This window comes from Amblyomma maculatum, chromosome 5 (genome assembly GCF_055883805.1).
Source record: "Amblyomma maculatum isolate TAMU_Amacu chromosome 5, ASM5588380v1, whole genome shotgun sequence".
NCBI classification, from domain to species: domain Eukaryota; kingdom Metazoa; phylum Arthropoda; class Arachnida; order Ixodida; family Ixodidae; genus Amblyomma; species Amblyomma maculatum.
In genome coordinates this window covers 80020531-80040513 of record NC_139348.1, presented here as the reverse complement: position 1 = coordinate 80040513, position 19983 = coordinate 80020531, and the positions used below count along the sequence as shown (strand labels likewise).

Sequence of the window (19983 nt, the reverse complement as noted above, 5' to 3'; positions counted from 1 at the left end):
CACAGTGTGGTTGCTAGGGAAAGTCATAGCTCAAGAACCGCTTATTGGATTTTCATGAGGTTTTTTTGTTATATGCCTAAGTAAAATTCTGAGGGCAAGACAATTCATTTTTTTTCAAAATATTTCATGTGTAATTAGGGGCAGTGAATTAAAATATCGTTAAGTCAGGTGTAAATTTAGACACTAAATTTGGGGCTGTACTAAAATTTTTCAGAGAGGAAATTTGGAAAAAGGGAATTGTCTTGCCCTGGGGAAACTATCCAGGAATGACCATAACAAATTTCACACTGCTAGCACATTTTGCAAATTCTCCAGGCCCGCCCCTAGGGACCTATGTAAACAATCTTGATATACTCCTCTAATTTGAGAACCGATGAGCCCAGCTCCATGAAACTTGGTAGTTCTTCAAATGTGTGTACTATGAGCATACCCTGAAAATTGCATTCAAATACCTCAAGAAATAAAAAAGTTGGTGTTCAAGGGTAGCCTCCCCCCTTAAACAGGGAGGAAACATTACTCTCGGCACAAAAAAATGAAAAGATGTAAACATCAACAGTATGAATGTGATCCAAAGGAAATCTAGAAAGGGCCACCTATCGCCGGCACTTAGTATATTTCCTTTAAAAATCCGGCATGTACCTATTTTTGTAAGTAAGCATTTTGTATTGCAAGGCATGCTAGCACACTAAGAAAGAAAGGAATGTGAGCCATAAACCCGAGGAGGTTAATTTTTCAAACTTCGGGGACTGAATAAAAATGCAAAATCTAGAAAATACTCATTCTCTCTTTCTGCATCTAGTGCAGTTTGACGATCTTAATCATGGGATCTTATCTTGCTCGCAAGACTCATAAAACGTTTTACTGTCTACGAAATCTACAGTTTATCTCATGCAAGGGCAGCTCCGGAAGAGCTCAATTGGAAGCTTATGCCCAAAAGTGACCACAGTACAAACAAAAAACAAAAAGCAATGTTGGTTCAAAAGAAAACACAAACAAATACCAAATACAAAAAAAGAAAAACAGCAACCAAAAGACAAAAGGGCTATGCCGAAAGCTGATAAGAAAATGCGTAATAAGCAAACAAAACCGATGAGCGAGAACGTCATCCAGCCTGTGACTGACTCTTCCTAGAGGTTCGCAATGACTTATGGTTTCGCCTGAATATTTTAAGGGGAGCAGGGCGATGAGTCGAGATATTAAGTTATACATTTCATGCACAGAACAGACTGCAGAAAGGGTTAACGCAGAGTGTTCAAAGCCAATCGAGATTCTTAATTATGAACTTCATAACAAAATGTGGACTTCACTTTGAAGGCGAAAAGCCAGCCACCTGTCAGAAAGGCGATTCATCTCTTGACGCCATTTATATCACTGTAAGTGTTGAGGTTGAGCGGTCGCAATAAATCTGGTTGTTCCAAGTGACCAGATTTATGTTTTCATTCAAGTACACTCAAATCTCGTTACTACAAACACCACGCTAACATATATATGTTAGCAAATAGAGAGCGTCGCTGCAATGAAGTATGCCCCCGATGAAGCACTGCACAAAGCGGAAGGTATAGAGGCTTTTTCTCAGTCGCGTGCTGCACGCAGTAGAAGAAAATAACTTATTTCTTCAAAGCAAGCAGCTTTGAAGTCCGTGAAACATTTTCATTTCAGATTTGGCTTTTCTGCATGTCTCTACTGCCAAGGTACATCATTTTCATGCCAAGATTAGGTCACTCCCTCATAACCACTAACTTTTCAGTACCGTGATAATTCAAAACAATGAACCATTTTAGCCTAACATGATTCATAATATCGAGATTTGGCCACGAAAATCCAGTGCCCAGTAAAATTCAAGCCATTCCACTTTTTTCTCACTGTGATACACGGATGCATATTATGAATGAGTAAACAAGATACTTCTTGATAGTTTCATCTTACAAATGCCTTAAAGCCATGTACCTGTCAAAATACATGAAATCTGTGCTAGCACCACACCATATTAATTAGTTTTAGTTTTCCAGGCCATACGTAACTGCATTAAATAGGATAAGCAGAACATGTCACGTCATACAACATACACACGTTCACGTTAAATAATACTCTTGAACGATCAAATGTCACAGCCTTCTAGCTTTGTTAGGGGGCTTACATTTCTTCCAGTGACTTCAAAGAGCTGAACACGAGGCTGGGAGACTGGGGGGCGGGGGAAGGTGCTGCCAACTTTCCACATGAGCCATGTTGACTGAAAGGGAAGGTGAATACAGGTCAAATATGAGATAGTTGTTTGGACTGACATTAGCAAGTGGCACTCCAGATACCTTTCGCAATGACAACAACATGTACGGCACCTGCTTCTAATAAAGTAGCCAAGTTTGTACAAAAGGACAAAAAACAGGCAACAAGGTATTTATAGTGCAAAAAGCATTATGGGGTGTATGTAATAGACAGTAAATCAACACCAGTAGCAGCTCTGGAAAAATTATATCAGCAGAGATATACCCATTGCAGGCCAAAGGCCTCTTCCATATTCTTCCAATTGACCTGGTTCTCAGTGCAGCGGTGGCGTAGCGGTAGAACATCCGCCTCGCATGCAAGAGGACCGGGGTTCAAATCCCGGTGCCGCGCAATTCTCCACCGGATGAAAAAAAAAAAAATCCGCGTGTCGATGGAATTGCACACACAGGTTTGGGGTGCGACCTGATGCCGGTGAACACCTCCGGCAACGCACTCCCTCACCAGAACAGGAGTTGGCCACCTTGGTGCAGTAATTGGCCACAACCTCCTATGATAAGCTCCATAAAACCCCGGCCCTCAGTCACCAGCGGCTGCGAAACAACTGACCACGGCGGCGGTCAGACCTGTGACGCAGCAGGGGGTGCTAAGAAAGCCTGGCTCCGCTGGACAGGCCGCCATTGGAAACTGACCCTGGCAACGTTTAATGCTAGAACCTTAGCTAGTTAGACGAACTAGAGGCCATGAAATGGGATATCATAGGGCTTAGTGAGGTTAGGAGGCCGAATGAGGCATACTGTACTGAAGGATGGGTATGTACTGTGTTATCGAGGTTTGCCAGAGAGGCGACAACTAGGAGTAGGTTTCCTTGTCAATAAGTATATAGCGGGTAATATAGATGAATTCTATAGCATTAATGAGAGGGTTGCAGGCATCGTAATTAGGCTTAATAAGCGGTATAAACTGAAGGTTGTACAGGCCTATGCACCTACATGTAGTTATGATGACCAGGCAGTTGAAAGCTTCTATGAAGATGTAGAATCGGCAATGAGAAAAGTAAAGACGCAGTATACTGTACTAATGGGCGACTTCAATGCCAAGGTAGGGAAAAACAGGCAGGACACAAGGCAGTAGGTGACTATGGCATGGGTTCTAGGAATAGCAGGGGGGAGTTACTAGTTGAGTTTGCAGAGCGCAATAACTTACGAATCATGAATACCTTCTTCAGCAAACGGAAGAACCGGAAATGGACATGGAAAAGTCCTAACGGAGAGACTAAAAATGAAATCGACTTCATAATGTGTTCAACCCCCGCCATTGTGCAGGATGTAGCGGTAATCGGGAAAGTGCGATGCAGTGACCACAGGATGGTGAGGTCCCGAATTAGCCTAAATCTGAAGAGATTAGTAAGAAATTAAGTAAGATTAGCAGCAGATTAGTAAGAAAGAAACCCATCAACGAATTAGCGGTGAGGGGGAGGGCAGAAGAGTTCAGGATCTCGCTACAGAATAGGTATTCAGCTCTAACTGAGGATGGCGACATTACCCTAGAGGCAAGGAATAATAATTTCAGAGATATCATTACTGAGTGCGTGGTAGAAGTAGGCGGTAGGATAGTTAGAGAGGATACCGGTAAGCTGTCTAAGGAGACAAAAGATTTGATTAAGAAATGCCAGGGTATGAAAGCTTCCAATCCAACAGACCAGATCGAATTGGCCGAGATATCAAAGCTAATCAATAAGCGCTAGGTGGCCGTTATAAGGAAGTATAACATGGAGAAAATTGAGCATGCTGTAGAGAACAGGGGAAGCCTTAAGCGGCAAAGAAGAAATTGGGCACAGGCAAAAACCAGATGTATGCGATAAGGGACAAGGCGGGCAACGTCATCACTAATGTGGACAAGATAGTCAAAGTAGCCGAGGAGTTCTATACAGATCCCTACAGTAGCCAAAGTAGTCAGGACCGTAACGAGATTGGCGGTAGGGAAAAACAGTCAGACATTCTACCAGTGACGAAGGACGAGGTCAAGAAAGCACTAGAAACTATGAAAAGGGGGAAATCAGCTGGAGAGGATCAGATAACTACAGATTTGCTGAAGGACTGGGGGGATATCGTGCTAGAAAAACTGGCCACCCTGTATATGCAGTGCCTGGTGTCATCGACGGTACCGGAACCATGGAAGAATGCAAACATTATCCTCATTCACAAGAAAGGGGATTCTAAGGACCTTAAAAATTACACACCAATCAGCTTACTGTCTGTTACGTATAAGGTAGTTACTAAGGTAATCGCTAATACAATCAGGACAACCTTAGACTGCAATCAAGCAAAGGATCAAGCAGGGTTTCGGAAAGGGTACTCTACTATCGATCATATCCATACCATCAATCAGGTGATAGAAAAATGCTCGGAATATAACCAGCCCTTATACATAGCATTCATTGATTACAAAAAAGCACTTGACTCAGTTGAAACCTCGGCGGTGACGCAGGCATTGCGAAATCAGGGGGTAGACGAGCCGTACATGAAAGTGCTGGAAGATATATATAGTGGCCGCACAGCAACTATAGTTCTGCATAAAGAAAGTAACAAAATTCACATAAAGAAAGGTGTTAGGCAAGGAGACACAATCTCCCCAGTACTATTCACAGCTTGTTTAGAGGAAGTATTCAGAGACTTGGAATGGGAGCAGTTAGGGATAAGGGTAGATGGAGAATACCTCAGTAATCTGCGATTTGCTGATGACATTGCCTTGCTAAGCAACTCGGGGGATGAACTGCAAATAATGATTGATGACCTAGACAGAAAAAGTAGAAAGGTAGGCTTGAAAATCAATATGCAGAAGACTAAGGTAATGTTCAACAGCCTCGGGAAGGAACAGCAGTTTACATTAGGTAGCGAAATACTGGAAGTAGTAGGCGAATATGTCTACTTAGGACAGGTAGTAACCGCAGATCCGGACCATGAAAAGGAAATAACAAGAAGAATAAGATTGGGATGGAGCGCATTTGGCAAGCACTCGCAGATTATGACTAGCAGCTTACCGGTATCGCTCAAGAGGAAAGTATACAGCAGTTCCATCTTGCCTGTACTCACCTATGGGGCTGAAACGTGGAGGCTAACCAAGAGAGTTCTACTTAAGTTGAGGACAACCCAGAGGGCTATGGAACGAGAAATGGTAGGGGTAACATTAAGAGATAGAAAGCGTGCAGAGTGGGTCAGAGAAATAACTCAAGTTACCGATATTCTAGTGGAAATTAAGAAGAAATGGACATGGGCAGGACATGTAGTGCGAAGAGAGGATAACCGATGGTCGCTTAGGGTAACAAACTGGATTCCAAGGGAAGGAAAGCGTAGCAGGGGTCGGCAGAAAGCTAGGTGGGCGGATGAGATTAAGAAGTTCGCAGGGGTCAAGTGGATGCAGCTAGCACAGAACCGGGTTACGCAGGGGTCAAGTGGATGCAGCTAGCACAGAACCGGGTTAAGTGGAGAAATATGGGAGAGGCCTTCGCCCTGCAGTGGGTATAATCAGGTTGATGATGATGATGATGAACCTGGTTCTCTGCTAGCTGCATCCACTTGACCCCTGTGAACTTCTTAAATTCATCCACTCACCTAACTTTCTGCTGCCCCCTGCAATGCTTTAATTGGAATCCAATTTGTCACCCTAAGCGACCATCGACTATCTTCTTCCGAAGAGAGGAAAAATTACAACCTTCAGTTAACGACCATGCCAAATAGTCCAGTAAATTAACCAATTTAGCAATCCTCTCATTCGGGAGGTACCAGGTTCTATCCCCAGTGCCGCCGGGTAACCATCATCCATCATCATCCGGTTAAACATCAGCTAGTAGCATCCGGTGCTGTAAACGCTGCAAACTTCTCGCCTACTTTCATGATGCTGCGGAAACTGGACATTTTTCGATGCTGTGTACAACTACACGCCAAGCAAATGCTGTGAAGACGTGACGATGCTGCCATGCGTGGTATTGCACCGCTGGACATTTTAGGCTGCATAGAAGCGCCGTCGTACATGATTTCGTGTGAAAAATGCACGCTGCTCTGAATCATAGAACTCGTGCACTTTTTGCGCTCGAACACCGGTGACTCCGTTCTATAAGTAGGCGCTACCGACATTTTCTCGGTTAACGATGCAAATCAAAGTCTCAAAGCTAAGTTCACGATAACCGCAGTTAGTAGCACAACTACAGTGAAAGCTCATTAATTCGAACCTCGATAATTCGATTTTCCGGATAATTCCGGCCAAGCTCCATAGAGACCTGTGTATAAAAATGCCCGTTAATTCGAACGCGAGTCGGTTCCGCTACGGATAATTCGAACTACGCGCCGCCGCGTCTGGGCGGCTTGGCGCACATCACACGGCAAAAAAAAAAAAAAGTAAAGAAACATCTCCGCGATCGGTAGGCATAATTAGTAAAGTCCCTCGATAATTTGAAAGTAGCGACACTCTCCTCCACTCTGTCACTTTCCTCCTCGAATATCCTCACCCGCCGCCTGCGCGCGCTGCACACGGCACGCTTTTTTGGGCAGCGCTCCTTCGCCGTCCGGCAAATTGGCTGGCACGCGCGCGCGCTCTTAAGTTTGCGTTTTTTCCACGCTCTGTTATCGAATAAAGACACGAATAAGACATGCGACTTGCTTGACTGTACCGCGAGCCACATAAATTAGCGTCTCGTACGCGCAATGAAAGTGCAAATTACGAGCGCTTGCCGCATGAACAAAAACCGCTTGCTGCATACACCTCACGTTCCTTTTGACTTTTCATTACCGTGTGTCTCAACCAGTCATAGCATATTAAGCATAATATTTACTATATATTTGAACATTCCTGAATATTCTCAGCATACCGATGCTGAGTTAAATGTATTTTCACCTCAAACTAATTTTAGCGAAACTAAAGTTTATGCAGTTGTTAACGAGCGGAGTTTCATTAATGCGATGGTTGCTATCAAGAGGCTGGAACAAATGCTTTGATGGTCATCCTAAAATTTTTCAATAAGGTTTAGACTGAGTTTGGTACCGCGCAGTGCACATGCAGCTGCTTAGTTGTTTTCGTAGTTAAAAATTTTGGCGGGTGCTTGAAAACGATCGAATATCAACTTTTTTCTGTTAAGAATGAAACGGATCTAGCTCCTGCTGTCGGCAGCCTTGATTTGACGTCGAGCCGAAACCGAGAGCCAAGATCAGGACACCGATTTCCCGTCGTCCGTACCCCAAAATTTGGCCCTGTCGACCACCGATACTTCACCTTGTCGGAAGTTCATCCACATTGGTGTCAACTCTAATTTTAGTATGACCAATATTTTTTTCCTTTGCTTTGACTAGACTAAAGAAACGTGACCCACAACGCTTTCAACTTTTTAGTGGCAAAATGTGGAAGAAGTACAGGCCTTATGTTGATAACTGCGACAGGATGCGCACGTACAAAATACTCCTATGTCAACTGAAGACCAAACAGCATTGTTTTCTTTGTACACACTAGACCTCTCGGGTCCAAGGGCGACGGCTACTCTACGCTACGAAAATGGACATGACGCCCGCTAACTAGGCAAATAATTAAGGAGGCCCACCTAAATTTGGAAGTCAAGACTGAGTTGGCCATGCGCAAATTAGGTTATAGACACCAATTTCCGGTCAGACTCGGACAAATTTTGGGGATTCAGAGGGCCACATTTCGGGGGTGGCCCTCCTAGATTGGTAGATTACCACTGAATTTCCCATACTCAAATAGGTCGGACACCAATTTTGGTCAAATTGGGGCGAGGACAAATTTCGGGGGTCCAGAGAGCTAAATTTTGGGAATAGGCCACCTAGGTTTGGAGGCCACCACTCAATTCGCCATACGCAAATTAGGTTGGACCAATTTTGGTCAGATCGGACGAGGTCAAACTTCGGGGGTCCAGAGAGCTAAATTTTGGCAATGGCCCACCTAGGTTTGGAGGTAATCCCTGAATTCGCACTACGCAAATGAGGTTGGTCACTAATTTTGCCACCTTTTGAAGTGGTCAAATTTAAGGGGTTTCTGGGGCTACATTCTGAGGGAGACTCACCGAAATTTGGACGTAACCAGTAAATATTCAAATTAGGTTGAACATCGGTTTTCGCCAGATCAGGACGAGGTCTAATTTCGAGGGTCTAAAGAGACAAAATTCTGAGGAGCGGATATATATACACTCTGTGGACAAGTTCTGCGAAAGAGTCCTCTACACGCTCCTGTGACATAAACCTATTAATGAATTAACAATCTTCCTCATTGCACGCGTTAGCGCTGAAAAGCGAGACCTTTAGTTCAGAAATTAAAGCGGCTATTGTATGCGCATTGTATGCATCAGCTGTCGCTATTATATTGCACGTTGAGCGGAACCATGAAGTCAAAACAATAACGCGCATAACGGCGCAAAATGATCAGTGAATTAAGTGAGATTATCAGCTTTGTGATGCGCTTGCAAGCAGTTTCATGTCGCTTGGAACAAATGCACAGTACGTCGCAGAGGCAGCGGAGGTGACTAGTCTTCGTCGGGGTGAAGTGCTTGCGGCCGATGTTGTTGAACCACTTTTTTATTCGAATGGTGGCCTTCTTTCCGCTCGGAATTGCGAAAAGAATGAAGCCTTTTTCACGACAGCTTGTGCAAATAAATATGCAGCAGCTCGGTATAGCGCTGCATTAAAACAGCGCGAATAGCGCGAAGTGCAAGAACGAAATGCTGGGGAGCTCGCTCCTACAAACAGCGGCTGCCTAAAAAATGGCGCCGGCTAAAAATGAAAACACAAAAAGAGCGAACTTTTCGCGCGCTTTTCCCGGCGACGGCCCGCGGAGCCAATCACCGTTGAGAAGAGCGCCGATGGGAGAGTTGAGAGAGGAGGATCTGCGAGGGGGCGCGGAGCGGCGGCAAAGTTCACAGAAAGTCGCTACTTTCGTTTTATCAAGGGACTTTAATAATTAGAGGCTGCGCACGCCCAAAACGGGGACAGAAGATGGAACCAGGTAAAACTATGGAAGAGTGGGTAAAACTTAAATGGCACCATGACTGGCGTGGCGGCTGGCCGGCAGCATTGGAGGGAGGGGACGGCGGCCGCGGCAAGGTCAGTGCATGGCCGCGCAGCGGCGGCTTCCTGCTATCTCTTCTGCGCAACTATGGTAGCTCGCAACTAAATACTCGTTAATTCCAACCCTGTTAATTTGGAAATAGGAACGAGTACTATCGGCGCGGTTCCAGCCAACGCCCATAAAAGGCTCTATGATCTGGGACGGGCACTATGGGTTAAACTTTTTTTTTTTTTTGCGATAGCCATCTATCCTTCCACCCATCAGTCGTCAACGGAAGCACGCAAGTCAGCCGCGATCATGACGCACGTAGACGGCGCCGCCCGTCCCAGCATGAGCGAACGTACTGAAAAGGAGGCTTGCACAACTGGACAAGCGCTGGCACTTTGCCAAGCTCGCTTTCCTCCCCCCTGCCGGAGCTGAAGTCAAAAGATAAACACGCCGTTATCGCTGCGCAGCATCTTGGCGCACTGCCAAGAAATGTGTTGTGGACCGTGACGGCTCGAAACGGAGGGACGGACACGCTAACGACTGATGCATTTATTATTATTATTTTTTTTTTTTCAGATTCATAGGCACGAACGGGGCTGGGTTGGTTCATTATGCGAGCGAGTTGGAGCGAGTTCGTTACGCGACTAAATACGGTACATTTACCGTAATACAAATGGTTTTGGTCAGTTTTTTCGAGGCCATTTGATAATTCGAACTTTTTCCCGGTCCCGTGAAGTTCGAATTAACGAGCTTTTACTGTATATATCATAAACAAGGTCGGTATTGCTTATAAACAGCAGTGACCATGCATGTTAGCGAAAAGTGCGTGCGACATCGCGATGCTTCTTTAGAGAAAACCATGTACTGAAATGCACAAATAAGCTGAATATTAGCTTAAGGTAATTGTGCTTGAAATAAAATTGAGTTTTAAGGTATTTTCGTGAAAACTAATTAATTTAAACATAGGGCTGCAGCGTCCGCATCGGCACTGCTATCATTTCAAAATGACACGTGATTTTGCCGTGTGACAGCGAGCACCGATAGCGTCACTCTTCCTATGTAAGTGCACTTCGTAAAAGTACACTTTGCCCAAGCTAAACACCACAAGTGAAGTGCACTCGCAGAAAAGTACTTTGATTGAAGTATGTTGTGGGGAACGCACTTTCTGGCCGAGTGCGAAGCCTTGTCGCAGCGATTTCATCGGTACAAAATGTAATGCATAAAAAAAGGACACAGAGGTTCATTTTAGCTACTTAACAGCTATTTAACAAGTCTCAGGCAGAAATCACAAAAAGCTACTACGCTCAATTATTTTTCACGTAGACTTCTCCCTGAAATAAGGAAATAAAAATTTGGATTGCTGTTACTGGGAGTGCAGACCGCGCAAGCAAAAACAGAAAAAAATCGAGAACGTAGCTCCACATTTTTTTTTTCTTTTGCGCTATATGCACTTGTGGATTACCCAACTCGCCCAAGCGTCTGTTTATAGCCTGACTTACACTCGCGTTAAGGAACGGCTAACGAAAGACGAAGACGAACCACTGGTGGCTGAAAACATGCTTTGCCTAAGCAACCTTTAGCGTGAAGCCCGCCAATCCAGTTACATTTCACACCATGGAGTCTGGTCCAAAATTCTACATTCTCATTCGCAGAATCAAAAAATCGAAAAAGCAAAACATATGCATTCAATGCTTGTGAAGAGCAATACGAGAAAAACATGCCACTGCTGCGCATCAACGCTGATTTACAGTTCGCAACCTGCATGGTAGTCTACCTTCGTATATTGCGTCGAGAGGACAGTGCGCTTCAAAATGCTGTAGTATTATGTAGAACAAGGACAAATTTGAATAGCGAGACATAGCACACACCTACATGCATAAGTGGTAGAGCGCGTTAACTTCAGAATTTAACAATGATCGCTCACGAACACGCATATTCAACGCGAGGCGCCTGTGTGATCCGTGGTCTTGCAGTCCTCTGGCCGGGCCCGCCCGACATGTGTCGCCTGGTGTCTAGAGCAGGAGCGCGCTGGCAGCCTGCGCATGAGGGTAAAAAAATCTGGTCTATACCAAGCAGATATGTCTGGCCAACAATAACTGTTAGCAAGGTAGCGTCCAAGCAACAAATACAAAACCAAGGTCATCACTCACATCGTCCAAACAAGACAGTCACTACTCTCGCCACAGACACAAATTTAAAAAAAAAAATCACACCTGCAGCTGCCACTAATCAGGTTCACATTTTCTCCCAATACATCTAAATGAGTCCGCTTTCTGAGTTTCAACAGAAAAAAACACACCAAGGCAACCCTTCTTTCAATCGCTGATCACCTTGGCCAATGTGGTCAGCTGTAGTTCATTACAAAACATGACTGCTTTTGCACTAGCTTTCTTCCTCACAAACATAAAATTCTTAATTTCCTGGGTCGCCTTCTTTTTGTATAGGCCAGCCAGAGCTACGAAGCCTCGTTGTTTGTCAGTTTGAAGAAGACTACGGTTGTTCCTCTAAAAAAAGTCAAGACTTGTAAATACCTTCTATCTATACCAGGCTCATCTTCAGAGAAGTCCGCAGCAAGTCTTCAAGCCCATCCAAATAGCGTTCCTCATCCACCACACATCCCTCGCAACAACTCAAACAGCCTTCAAGAACTGAAATTTCATTTCTGCACAAGAACAAAGAGGCATCAATGACACATGTGCTGTCTTTCTTTTGTATCTATAACACCTCAAAAATTTCTCTGGCAATCCTAACCCAACTCTTGCCTAATAAGGCGACTTTAGGCAATTAAAAAAAATTTTATGCTTGTGAAGAAGAAATGAACTGCAGCTGACCAGATTGGCCAAGGCGATCAGCAATTGAAATAAGGGTTCCCTTCATATGTTTTTTGTGTTGAAACTTACAAACCGGACTCGTTGTTCAGATGTATTGTGAGTGAATGTGAACCTGATTCTTGGCAGCTGCAGATGTGTGCTTTTTTTTTTTTTAGTTCGTGCCTATGTGACGGGAGTTTTAACTCTTGTTAGACATATGAGTGACGGTCTTGGTCTTGTATTTGTCGCTTGGATGCTACCTTGCTAACATTTATTGTTGGCCAGACATATCTGCTTGGGATAAAAAATGTGTGCGAGTGTGCTGTACTTGAGAGTAGAGGCGGAAGTTGTGGCCAAGCGTGAAAGAGGAAGTTCGGGTACAGTTTTGTCTTAGTTTGTAGTGCGTGCCTGTTTCGTGTTTCTTTCTATGTGTTTGTCTATGCTTCACCGCAGTTCTGAGTATTATGCACCAACTCACCCCATAAGCTGCTATACCACGCTTTACTGACTATCAAGGAGGTGACAAATTATGAACATAACATACCTCATCGGGAGTTTTGAAAGATTTGAATGCCTTGAGGATGTTCTCCATCTCAATGTGATTCGCCTGGCACTTCCATTTCCTTTTTTCTTTTACGTGTGGACATTATGGGGCCTTGGAAGAAGACAAGTCACTCACAGATTAGCGTGCAGCTTAATAGATCATCCCTCAGCTGATCAGCTCCAGCGTTCTGCTGACACCCTTATAGTAGTCGGCCGACCTATCTATCTTCCTTTCAATAAATCTTGCTCCGCAGACATAGTTATGTCTAAAATAGCCAATTTGCAATGACCCTACAGTGCAAAACCGTTAATCAGCAAGCACCTTTGTGATTCTCAAGGAGGTGGTAGCTAATCATACTATTATAATAAAATCAACCCCAAGTGATATTGCTCATGCACTTACACTTACTCTTAAGAGAGTCACAATGTATCTAATACTGCACAAATGATAGCCTCATCTTGCAGAACACTTTAAACCGGTCCCTCGTCCTGATAATAAGTGTTGCATGCACAGGCTACTGCTTTAAGAAATGGACTGTCCAACTGGCCCACATCACAAATAAAACTGCAATTAATAAATACCCAAACTGTTATGTACAGCTTTTTTGAGCGCAGCTGGTCATGGCGTGATGACAGAAAAATCCTTACCTTAGCAGACTTGGTGACCTTGCCAAGAATCAGCCTTGGCACTGGGGTCCACGATATCTTAAAAGAAGCCATCAGCTCTCAGAGACCTTCTGCATGACAACACACAAAAGAGACATGAAAGGTGCTCACAGAGAACCTTTTGTTAAATGCCTGGCAAACAAGAAAATGTCATTTAACCATATAAGTGGATAGAAACTAATATGGTACGATATCCAAAACGAACACAAGTGCATGATGTATAGAATTCGTGAAACTGCTCCAACACATTGTCCAAGTTTGCTGAGCTGTTCGTAATGGCAAAGTTATGAACTCGGGCTCTGTCATATTAGGTCAAATGTGCAATCACAAAACTATAAGTGGTAAGGGATAAATGTGTGCAGCTACATGATAAAGTTCGTGTCTTGTCTTGAAACTGTTTCCCTTCCACATGTGATTGTCGATAAGCATACAGGCAAAAATGAGTTAAAACTTCCTCCTTAAAAGGTCCTCTTGTTTGAGTACAGGCAGGTTGACTGTGCTCTTCCGATATATAAAACTAACAAGGGTCGTTCTGCACCAAACGTCTCGGAGGTTGCACTCAACAACCTGATTAGTCCAAAAAACTTCCCGGTGACTCACTCATCCCAAGGCATGGTTGAAAGCCTAAAATGACTCCAAAACATTTTTGTGAGTTGAGCAAAATTCAAATGTTTCGAAAAAGCGAGAAACCAAGTATCACATTCAATAACCAATAAAGAATTTAAATTTTTCGAAATCTCTCCTTAAAGATTGTGTAAGAAATCCTGAAAGTATATAAATTTTTATTTCGTTACAACTGTCAACTGGCTTTTGGGAGTTAGGAAATAACCATACTGCTTCCCTAGATGTCATTTATTAACCAATGTTACATCTAGTAAATCAGTGTATATCGAAATAAAAAAAAACAGTTTGCAGAAAAACATGCATGTCGAACCATGAACACGTTAGTGTCAGCCTGGAAGGGTTACAGTAAAAAAAGAACGTTCGGCGCTAGGTAGAGCAGCTAATCATCTTTCATTTCTGAATTTTTCATCGAGTTAACTGTTGCTCCAAGAGAGAAAATAATTTTTGAAGTCGAGCTCACCGCTGCAAGTTGCGTCGTCGTTTAGCGCCCCTTCACCGCAGAGCCCAGCTGCCATGTCATGGCACACTTAAGGCCAGACAAGTACCAACACACATGTGCTTTCTTTTTATCCGAATAATGTCGAAGAGCAGAGCACGCGACAGTGCGAAGTGCACACAGCTGTGGTCAGTAGCTCGCTCGCGCGGAGGGTGCCTCGTTCGCATGAGGGGGGTGGGGAAGTATCACGAACACCTGTTTGACTAATCTTTCCTATGTTTGCCTGACATGCAGACCCTAATTAAGAACAATAACGCCTGGTAGCAGCGGTATTAGCGTCGACGGCGCCTTGCACATCGGTGAAGAGACAAGAGACAAAGCAACTTGCGGCGATAGAGCTCAAATAATTTCTTTTCTCGCTTTAATCAAACAGTATCTCGATGAAAATTTCGGAAATGAAACACAATATACTGTTCTGCTTAACCTCCTTGTGCTCCTAAGCACTGCTTGAGAGCATACAGAAGTGGAGAAAGGCTTACCGCTGATGTACTCCCGCTGCCTTCGACTGCATACCGAGACGACACAAACACTTGAGACGACGACAGATCCACCGCTGTTAGTAAACGACTCACGCTGTGGTCAGGGAGCAGCTGATGCCAACATGATACGCAGGCGGAAGTAAAATACGGCAGATAACACAAAGATAACCCAATATACAGTACGTCGTGGCCCATACAGGCGGTTGATACACATACATGCGAACTGCGCAGCAGTTACTTGTGAGTAGTAGTAGTAGTGAATATATATACAAAAATGCAGCAATAATTACAAACATTTTATCAATAATGTAATAAAAAGTGAGCCTGTTTTTGAATGGTTTTGAAAGCCAAAAATGAAGCACAAGTTTTCTTTTACTTTCAACCAATGGGAACCAGAAGAACCATTGGCAGCCGAGCGGCGAGAAGTTTGAAATTGTGGATTGTACCGGCGTTCAAAATTACAGACCAATCAGCTTAATATCTGTTAAATATAAGGTGTTTACTAACGTAATCGCAAAATCACTAACAGAATTATGACAATCTTAGACTTCAATCAAGCAAAAGATGAAGCAGGAATGTCATATCCATATCATCAATCATGTGATAGAAAAATGCTAGGAATATAACCAGCCCTTATACATAGCATTCATTGATTACGAAAAAGCACTTGACTTAGTAAAAACCTCGACAATCATGCAGGCATTGTGAAATCAGGTTGCAGATGAGCCGTTTGTAAAAGTAGTGGAAGATATCTATAGCGACTGCACAGTAACCATAGCTCTGCATAAAGAAAGTAACAAAATTCCAATAAAAAAAAAGGTATTACGCAAGGAGGCACGACCTCCCCAGTACTGTTCACAGTTTACTTAGAGATAGTATTCAGAGACTTGGAATGGGAGCAGCTGATAAGGGCAGTTGGAGAATATGTCAGTAATCTGCAATTCTCTAATCGCAGTAATCTGCAAAGTAGCTCTCGGGATTGACTGCAAAGAAGGATTGATGACCTAAACAGGAATAGCAGAAAGGTAGGCTTCAAAATCAATATGCAGAAGACTAAGGTAATGTTCAACAGTCTCGGGAAGGAACAGAAGTTCACAATAGGTAGCGAAGCACTGGAAGAAGTAGGCGAATATGTCTACTTATGACAGGTAGTAACCACATATCCAGACCATGGAAGGGAAATAACTAGGAGAATAAGATTGGGATGGAGCGCATTTGGCAAATATTTGCAGATTATGACAAACAGCTTACTGGTATCACTCAGGAATTATACAACAGCTGCATCTTACCTTACTCACCTGAAATGTGGAGGCTAACGAAAAGGGTTCTTTAAGAGAGTTAACTGCTAAGCTAGTTGGCTGTCACACATAATTACAAGGTATTGAGTGCAATACAAACACACACAAGAAAGAGGACACCATGGGCACCCATATTGAACTCTTTCTTGTGCGTGTTTGTGTTGCACTGAATACCCTCTAAAAGGGTTCTTCTTAAGTTGAGGACAACGAAGGGGGCTATGGAAGGAAAAATGGTAGGTGTAACGTTAAGAAAAAGGAAGCACGTAGAGTGGGTCAGAGAAATAACTCGAGTAAATGACATTCTAGAGGAAATAATGAAGAAGAAAAGGGCATGCGCAGGGCAGGTAGTGCAAAAAGAGGATAACCGATGGTTGTTAAGGGTAACAGATTGGATTCCAAGGCAAAGAAAGAGTAGCAGGTGGCTACGCTTTCCTGCATTTAGCGTCATTCCGGAAGAGCACATAGCATAATGCATGAGGAGGACGTGGTCTACATGTCTGCGTTGACGTCCGGCGTTTTAATTCACTGACTTTTGGCTGCATGGACTTGCGCCAGACACATATTTAGACCCATTTTAAAAACTGCTATATACCTACAATAAGATGCATGGTATGAATTCTCCAGCAATTAAGCATTAATAAGCGCTCTGAATTTTCTCAGGGAATGTGACGGGCGCTGTCCCAGTGTGCAAACTGCGTGCAGTGTGGCACTGGCACAGCTTGCTGCTCAGTGTTGGGACCAGTGAGTTTGCAGTGAACGTCCATTTGACCCAGTGTGAAAGGTGTAGCTTGGCACTGTGAAACGCTGAGACCAGTGAGCTTGCAGTGGATGTCCAGCAGGTGCCAGTGCGACCAAGTGCTAAACTGCGAGCGTCAGTACCATCCAAGTGTGGCCCAGCGGATCCAAGTGAAACGCCAGTGTGGCGCAGTATTGCCAGTGTAGAAAATATACTGCTTTACACTGGAAAACACTGCCCAGTATCCCAGTGGCACTGCATTTTTCGATAGGGAAGGAACGCTGTGCACAATTTCGCCAAGGCGCGAGTGTGCGCGCTGGCGGCCGCCATTATCGGTAAGCTGCAGCTCCAGGACCTCGGCAACACTATCCGCATCAAGTGGTTCCCGGCGCACGTGAGAGTGTGCATCCTCACTGAATCACAACGAAACGGCTCATTCGGCGGCACGAGCGCTTACCTTCCGCGCCACCGAGTGACAGTTCCGAGTGGTGGTTCGAAACAAAGGACCGAATGACACCAAGCTCGACGGACAATGCCACCGCCTCAACCGGCACTTAGTCGGGAGGAGATGGTCATCCTGAGGCAAATACAAACCGGGTCACTCCTCATCCCGGCATGCTACACGTCCTCCACCCAGACATCTACACAAGTGACATATGCAGTGCAGGTCAAGTGGGTCCGGCGGACCAATGGCACATCATGTGGCACTGTGCCAGGTTCCTGACCGAAGCTACATCCAAGACATACCCGCCAGAATGTCAAAGTGCTGTAAAAAGCACAGACAAGGACATTCAACTATTGGCCGTCCAGCAAGCCCGAGGTGCGCTCGAAAAGCACCAGCCTCCCGGCCCACTACAAATGTGCCAAAATGAGGTAATGCAGAGTAGGGCATAACTCCGGGTCGACGCTTGGCCAGCGTCCCCATGCATTAAACCGTCGTTTGCCGGCATCTCAATAAAGTTATACATACATACATCCATAATGGCAAATAACGTTTACACCACCACCACCTGTTCTGCTGCAGTCCGAAGCCCTCCACTATGACACCTCACTTTTTTCACTCCGACCCTCCTCCTTTTCCTTATGGCTCGGTTTATGCAACCACAGACAATTGTGAGAGATACTATGCCTTTTCTTTCCCGTAAACCAATCTGAAACACTGCTGAAGCCTGAGAGCTTATTCACGTGACGTCCTTGCAGCCTTCCTGGCCACCATGGGACGCATAACGCAACATCAGAGGGAGAAAGAAAGGGAGAGAGAGGGCCTACGGCGAATCAGGTACTGCGTCGGTGGAATCCGAGCTCTGGTTGGACGGCATTCCAAACGGCGTCTAAAGTATCCCACAAATGAGCAACAACGCGCAGCAGGGAGGACGCTGGTAGACGCCGTTTAGTTTCGAACCGCCCAACGTTATGGCGTCTCCGCAATAGAGTTGCCGCAACCGCCTGCTAAACCTGATAGTGAATAGGGTCTGTGTGGTGCGACGTTCGAGGAAGCGCCAAATCAAAGGCACCGTAGGGTTGCTTGGATCGAACGCCCGGCGGATCAGCTCGTATATGTGTGAACTGTCTGGTGGCGTCATGACCAGTCGTGACGTCATCATGAGGTCACAGTCTGTCATCACGTCACCGTGTGATGACGACATAACCAGTAATTGTCATTACTCACGAATATTTAATCATAACTAATGACTAATTAGTACGAGATAGTGATTAGATAGTCATTAGCACTGGTTGGTGGTTAGCCATCAGTCATTAGTAATGCACCGCTGATGTAGTTCGCCAGATGTGATGTAGGCGGTGCGACCACGGGAGGCCACTGTAACAGCAAAAATCCCTTTCCGGCCAATGTAGCTCTCGCTACCATAAACTAAGCGCGACGAACTAACATTCCTCGCAGTCGAGGAAGAACTAGTCCGAGCGAGCCACTTTAAGGAAGGACTGCCGTGGCGCATAAAAGGTCAAGATCCGCCACAATCCCAGTGCGTTTCTCCGGCAGTTTTCAAACCCGGCACTGTGTACACGACTGTCAGTGAACCTTATGCTGCGTTAGATAACCAGATCTTGCCTACAAAACAAACCGGCAGTATGCGTGCTTCTGCACGAGCGGTCATGCCAATCAAACACAATATACTGCAGGTAATAGTGTAAAACAACCACAACGCCTATAACAAAGCGCTGCTTTCTTTGCTCACTAAGCAGCGCATCATAGCACTATTGTTGGTAGGAAGAGCTTAAGCACATGATGCTGGTAACGCGGGCGGTGTCGATTATGACGTCTATCACAGCAGCATAATGAACGACGAGATGAGGCTGCAGTCTACTTACGGCGTGCGACCCTGACTTACCGATTCTGCAAAACGATGGCGTAGGGGCGACGGGATTTCCTATGCTCCCTTTTTGAGGTGCTGAACCGGAGAGCCTTCTCTGGCTGTGCAGCCCGGGACGCGGGGGGAGAATGTTTTTGCAGATCGTCGGTGCGCAATCACGTGACATATGGGTGACGTAACTGTCACGTCACGGACTTTCAAAAACGCGTATCTCGCGGAGTCTTTTTTTTTTTTTTTTTTTTTTTTTTGCTTGTGAAAGCACGGTTTTGCCTTGAGGGAGAGATAACGTTTATAACACGTTTATATATCCTTTTCAGTTCCACATTTCCTCGGCACGCCTGCAAGGAGAAGTCGGCCCGCCGCTGCTCATGCCACCGCGGCGCTAGTGTCGACCTTTGCGCAAGGAAGAGCGTCGTCTGCTACAGAAGCGCCGCGCTCCACTCTGCTTCCCGAACTGCTCTTAAACGTTTCTCGCGCTTTGTGGCGTCATTATCTGCGATTTATAGGTTTATAGATTTGAGTGCCGTGACAGTAAGGACAATTGGCACTTAGAAACAAAATGGGTGTCGGCGATAATTATCGCTTTGGGCAGAATAATCACTTTTTTGCGTGTGCATTTCATCGCGTGCTCAAACTCAAACACTTAACGGTGATTCAATTTGGACAGTCGCGTTAGGTGTTAAGCGATATGCAAGTACTCCGGTCGAAAATTTGTCGACGTAGAA

General features: G+C 44.8%; 2 protein-coding genes across 10 annotated transcripts in view; both read right to left on the bottom strand.

The window, feature by feature from the left end:
- The window catches only part of LOC146188573 (uncharacterized), a 34883-nt gene extending 15626 nt beyond the window's left edge, over nucleotides 1-19257 (bottom strand). The window contains exons 1-6 of one of the 9 annotated variants that reach the window (XR_014707553.1): nucleotides 14895-19249; nucleotides 13278-13366; nucleotides 12631-12741; nucleotides 11808-11938; nucleotides 11205-11312; nucleotides 2138-2230 (exon numbers count right to left, since the gene is read on the bottom strand). Coding sequence is in view for 3 of the 9 variants with exons in the window: in XM_084603854.1 (XP_084459980.1) it covers nucleotides 2138-2230; nucleotides 13278-13349 (165 nt within the window). In the remaining 6 variants the exon portion in view is untranslated. Of the gene's footprint in view, nucleotides 1-2137; nucleotides 2231-11200; nucleotides 11313-11807; nucleotides 11939-12630; nucleotides 12742-13277 lie in introns of all 9 variants that reach the window. The other 8 variants (XR_014707550.1, XR_014707552.1, XR_014707555.1 and 5 more) reach the window with 8 other exon arrangements.
- Nucleotides 1-19423, bottom strand: part of LOC146188572 (uncharacterized) — a 74542-nt gene extending 55119 nt beyond the window's left edge. The window contains exon 1 of the mRNA XM_084603851.1: nucleotides 19277-19423. The gene's annotated coding sequence lies outside the window, so the exon portion shown is untranslated. The remainder of the gene's footprint in view (nucleotides 1-19276) is intronic.
- Nucleotides 19424-19983: the final 560 nt, after the last annotated feature.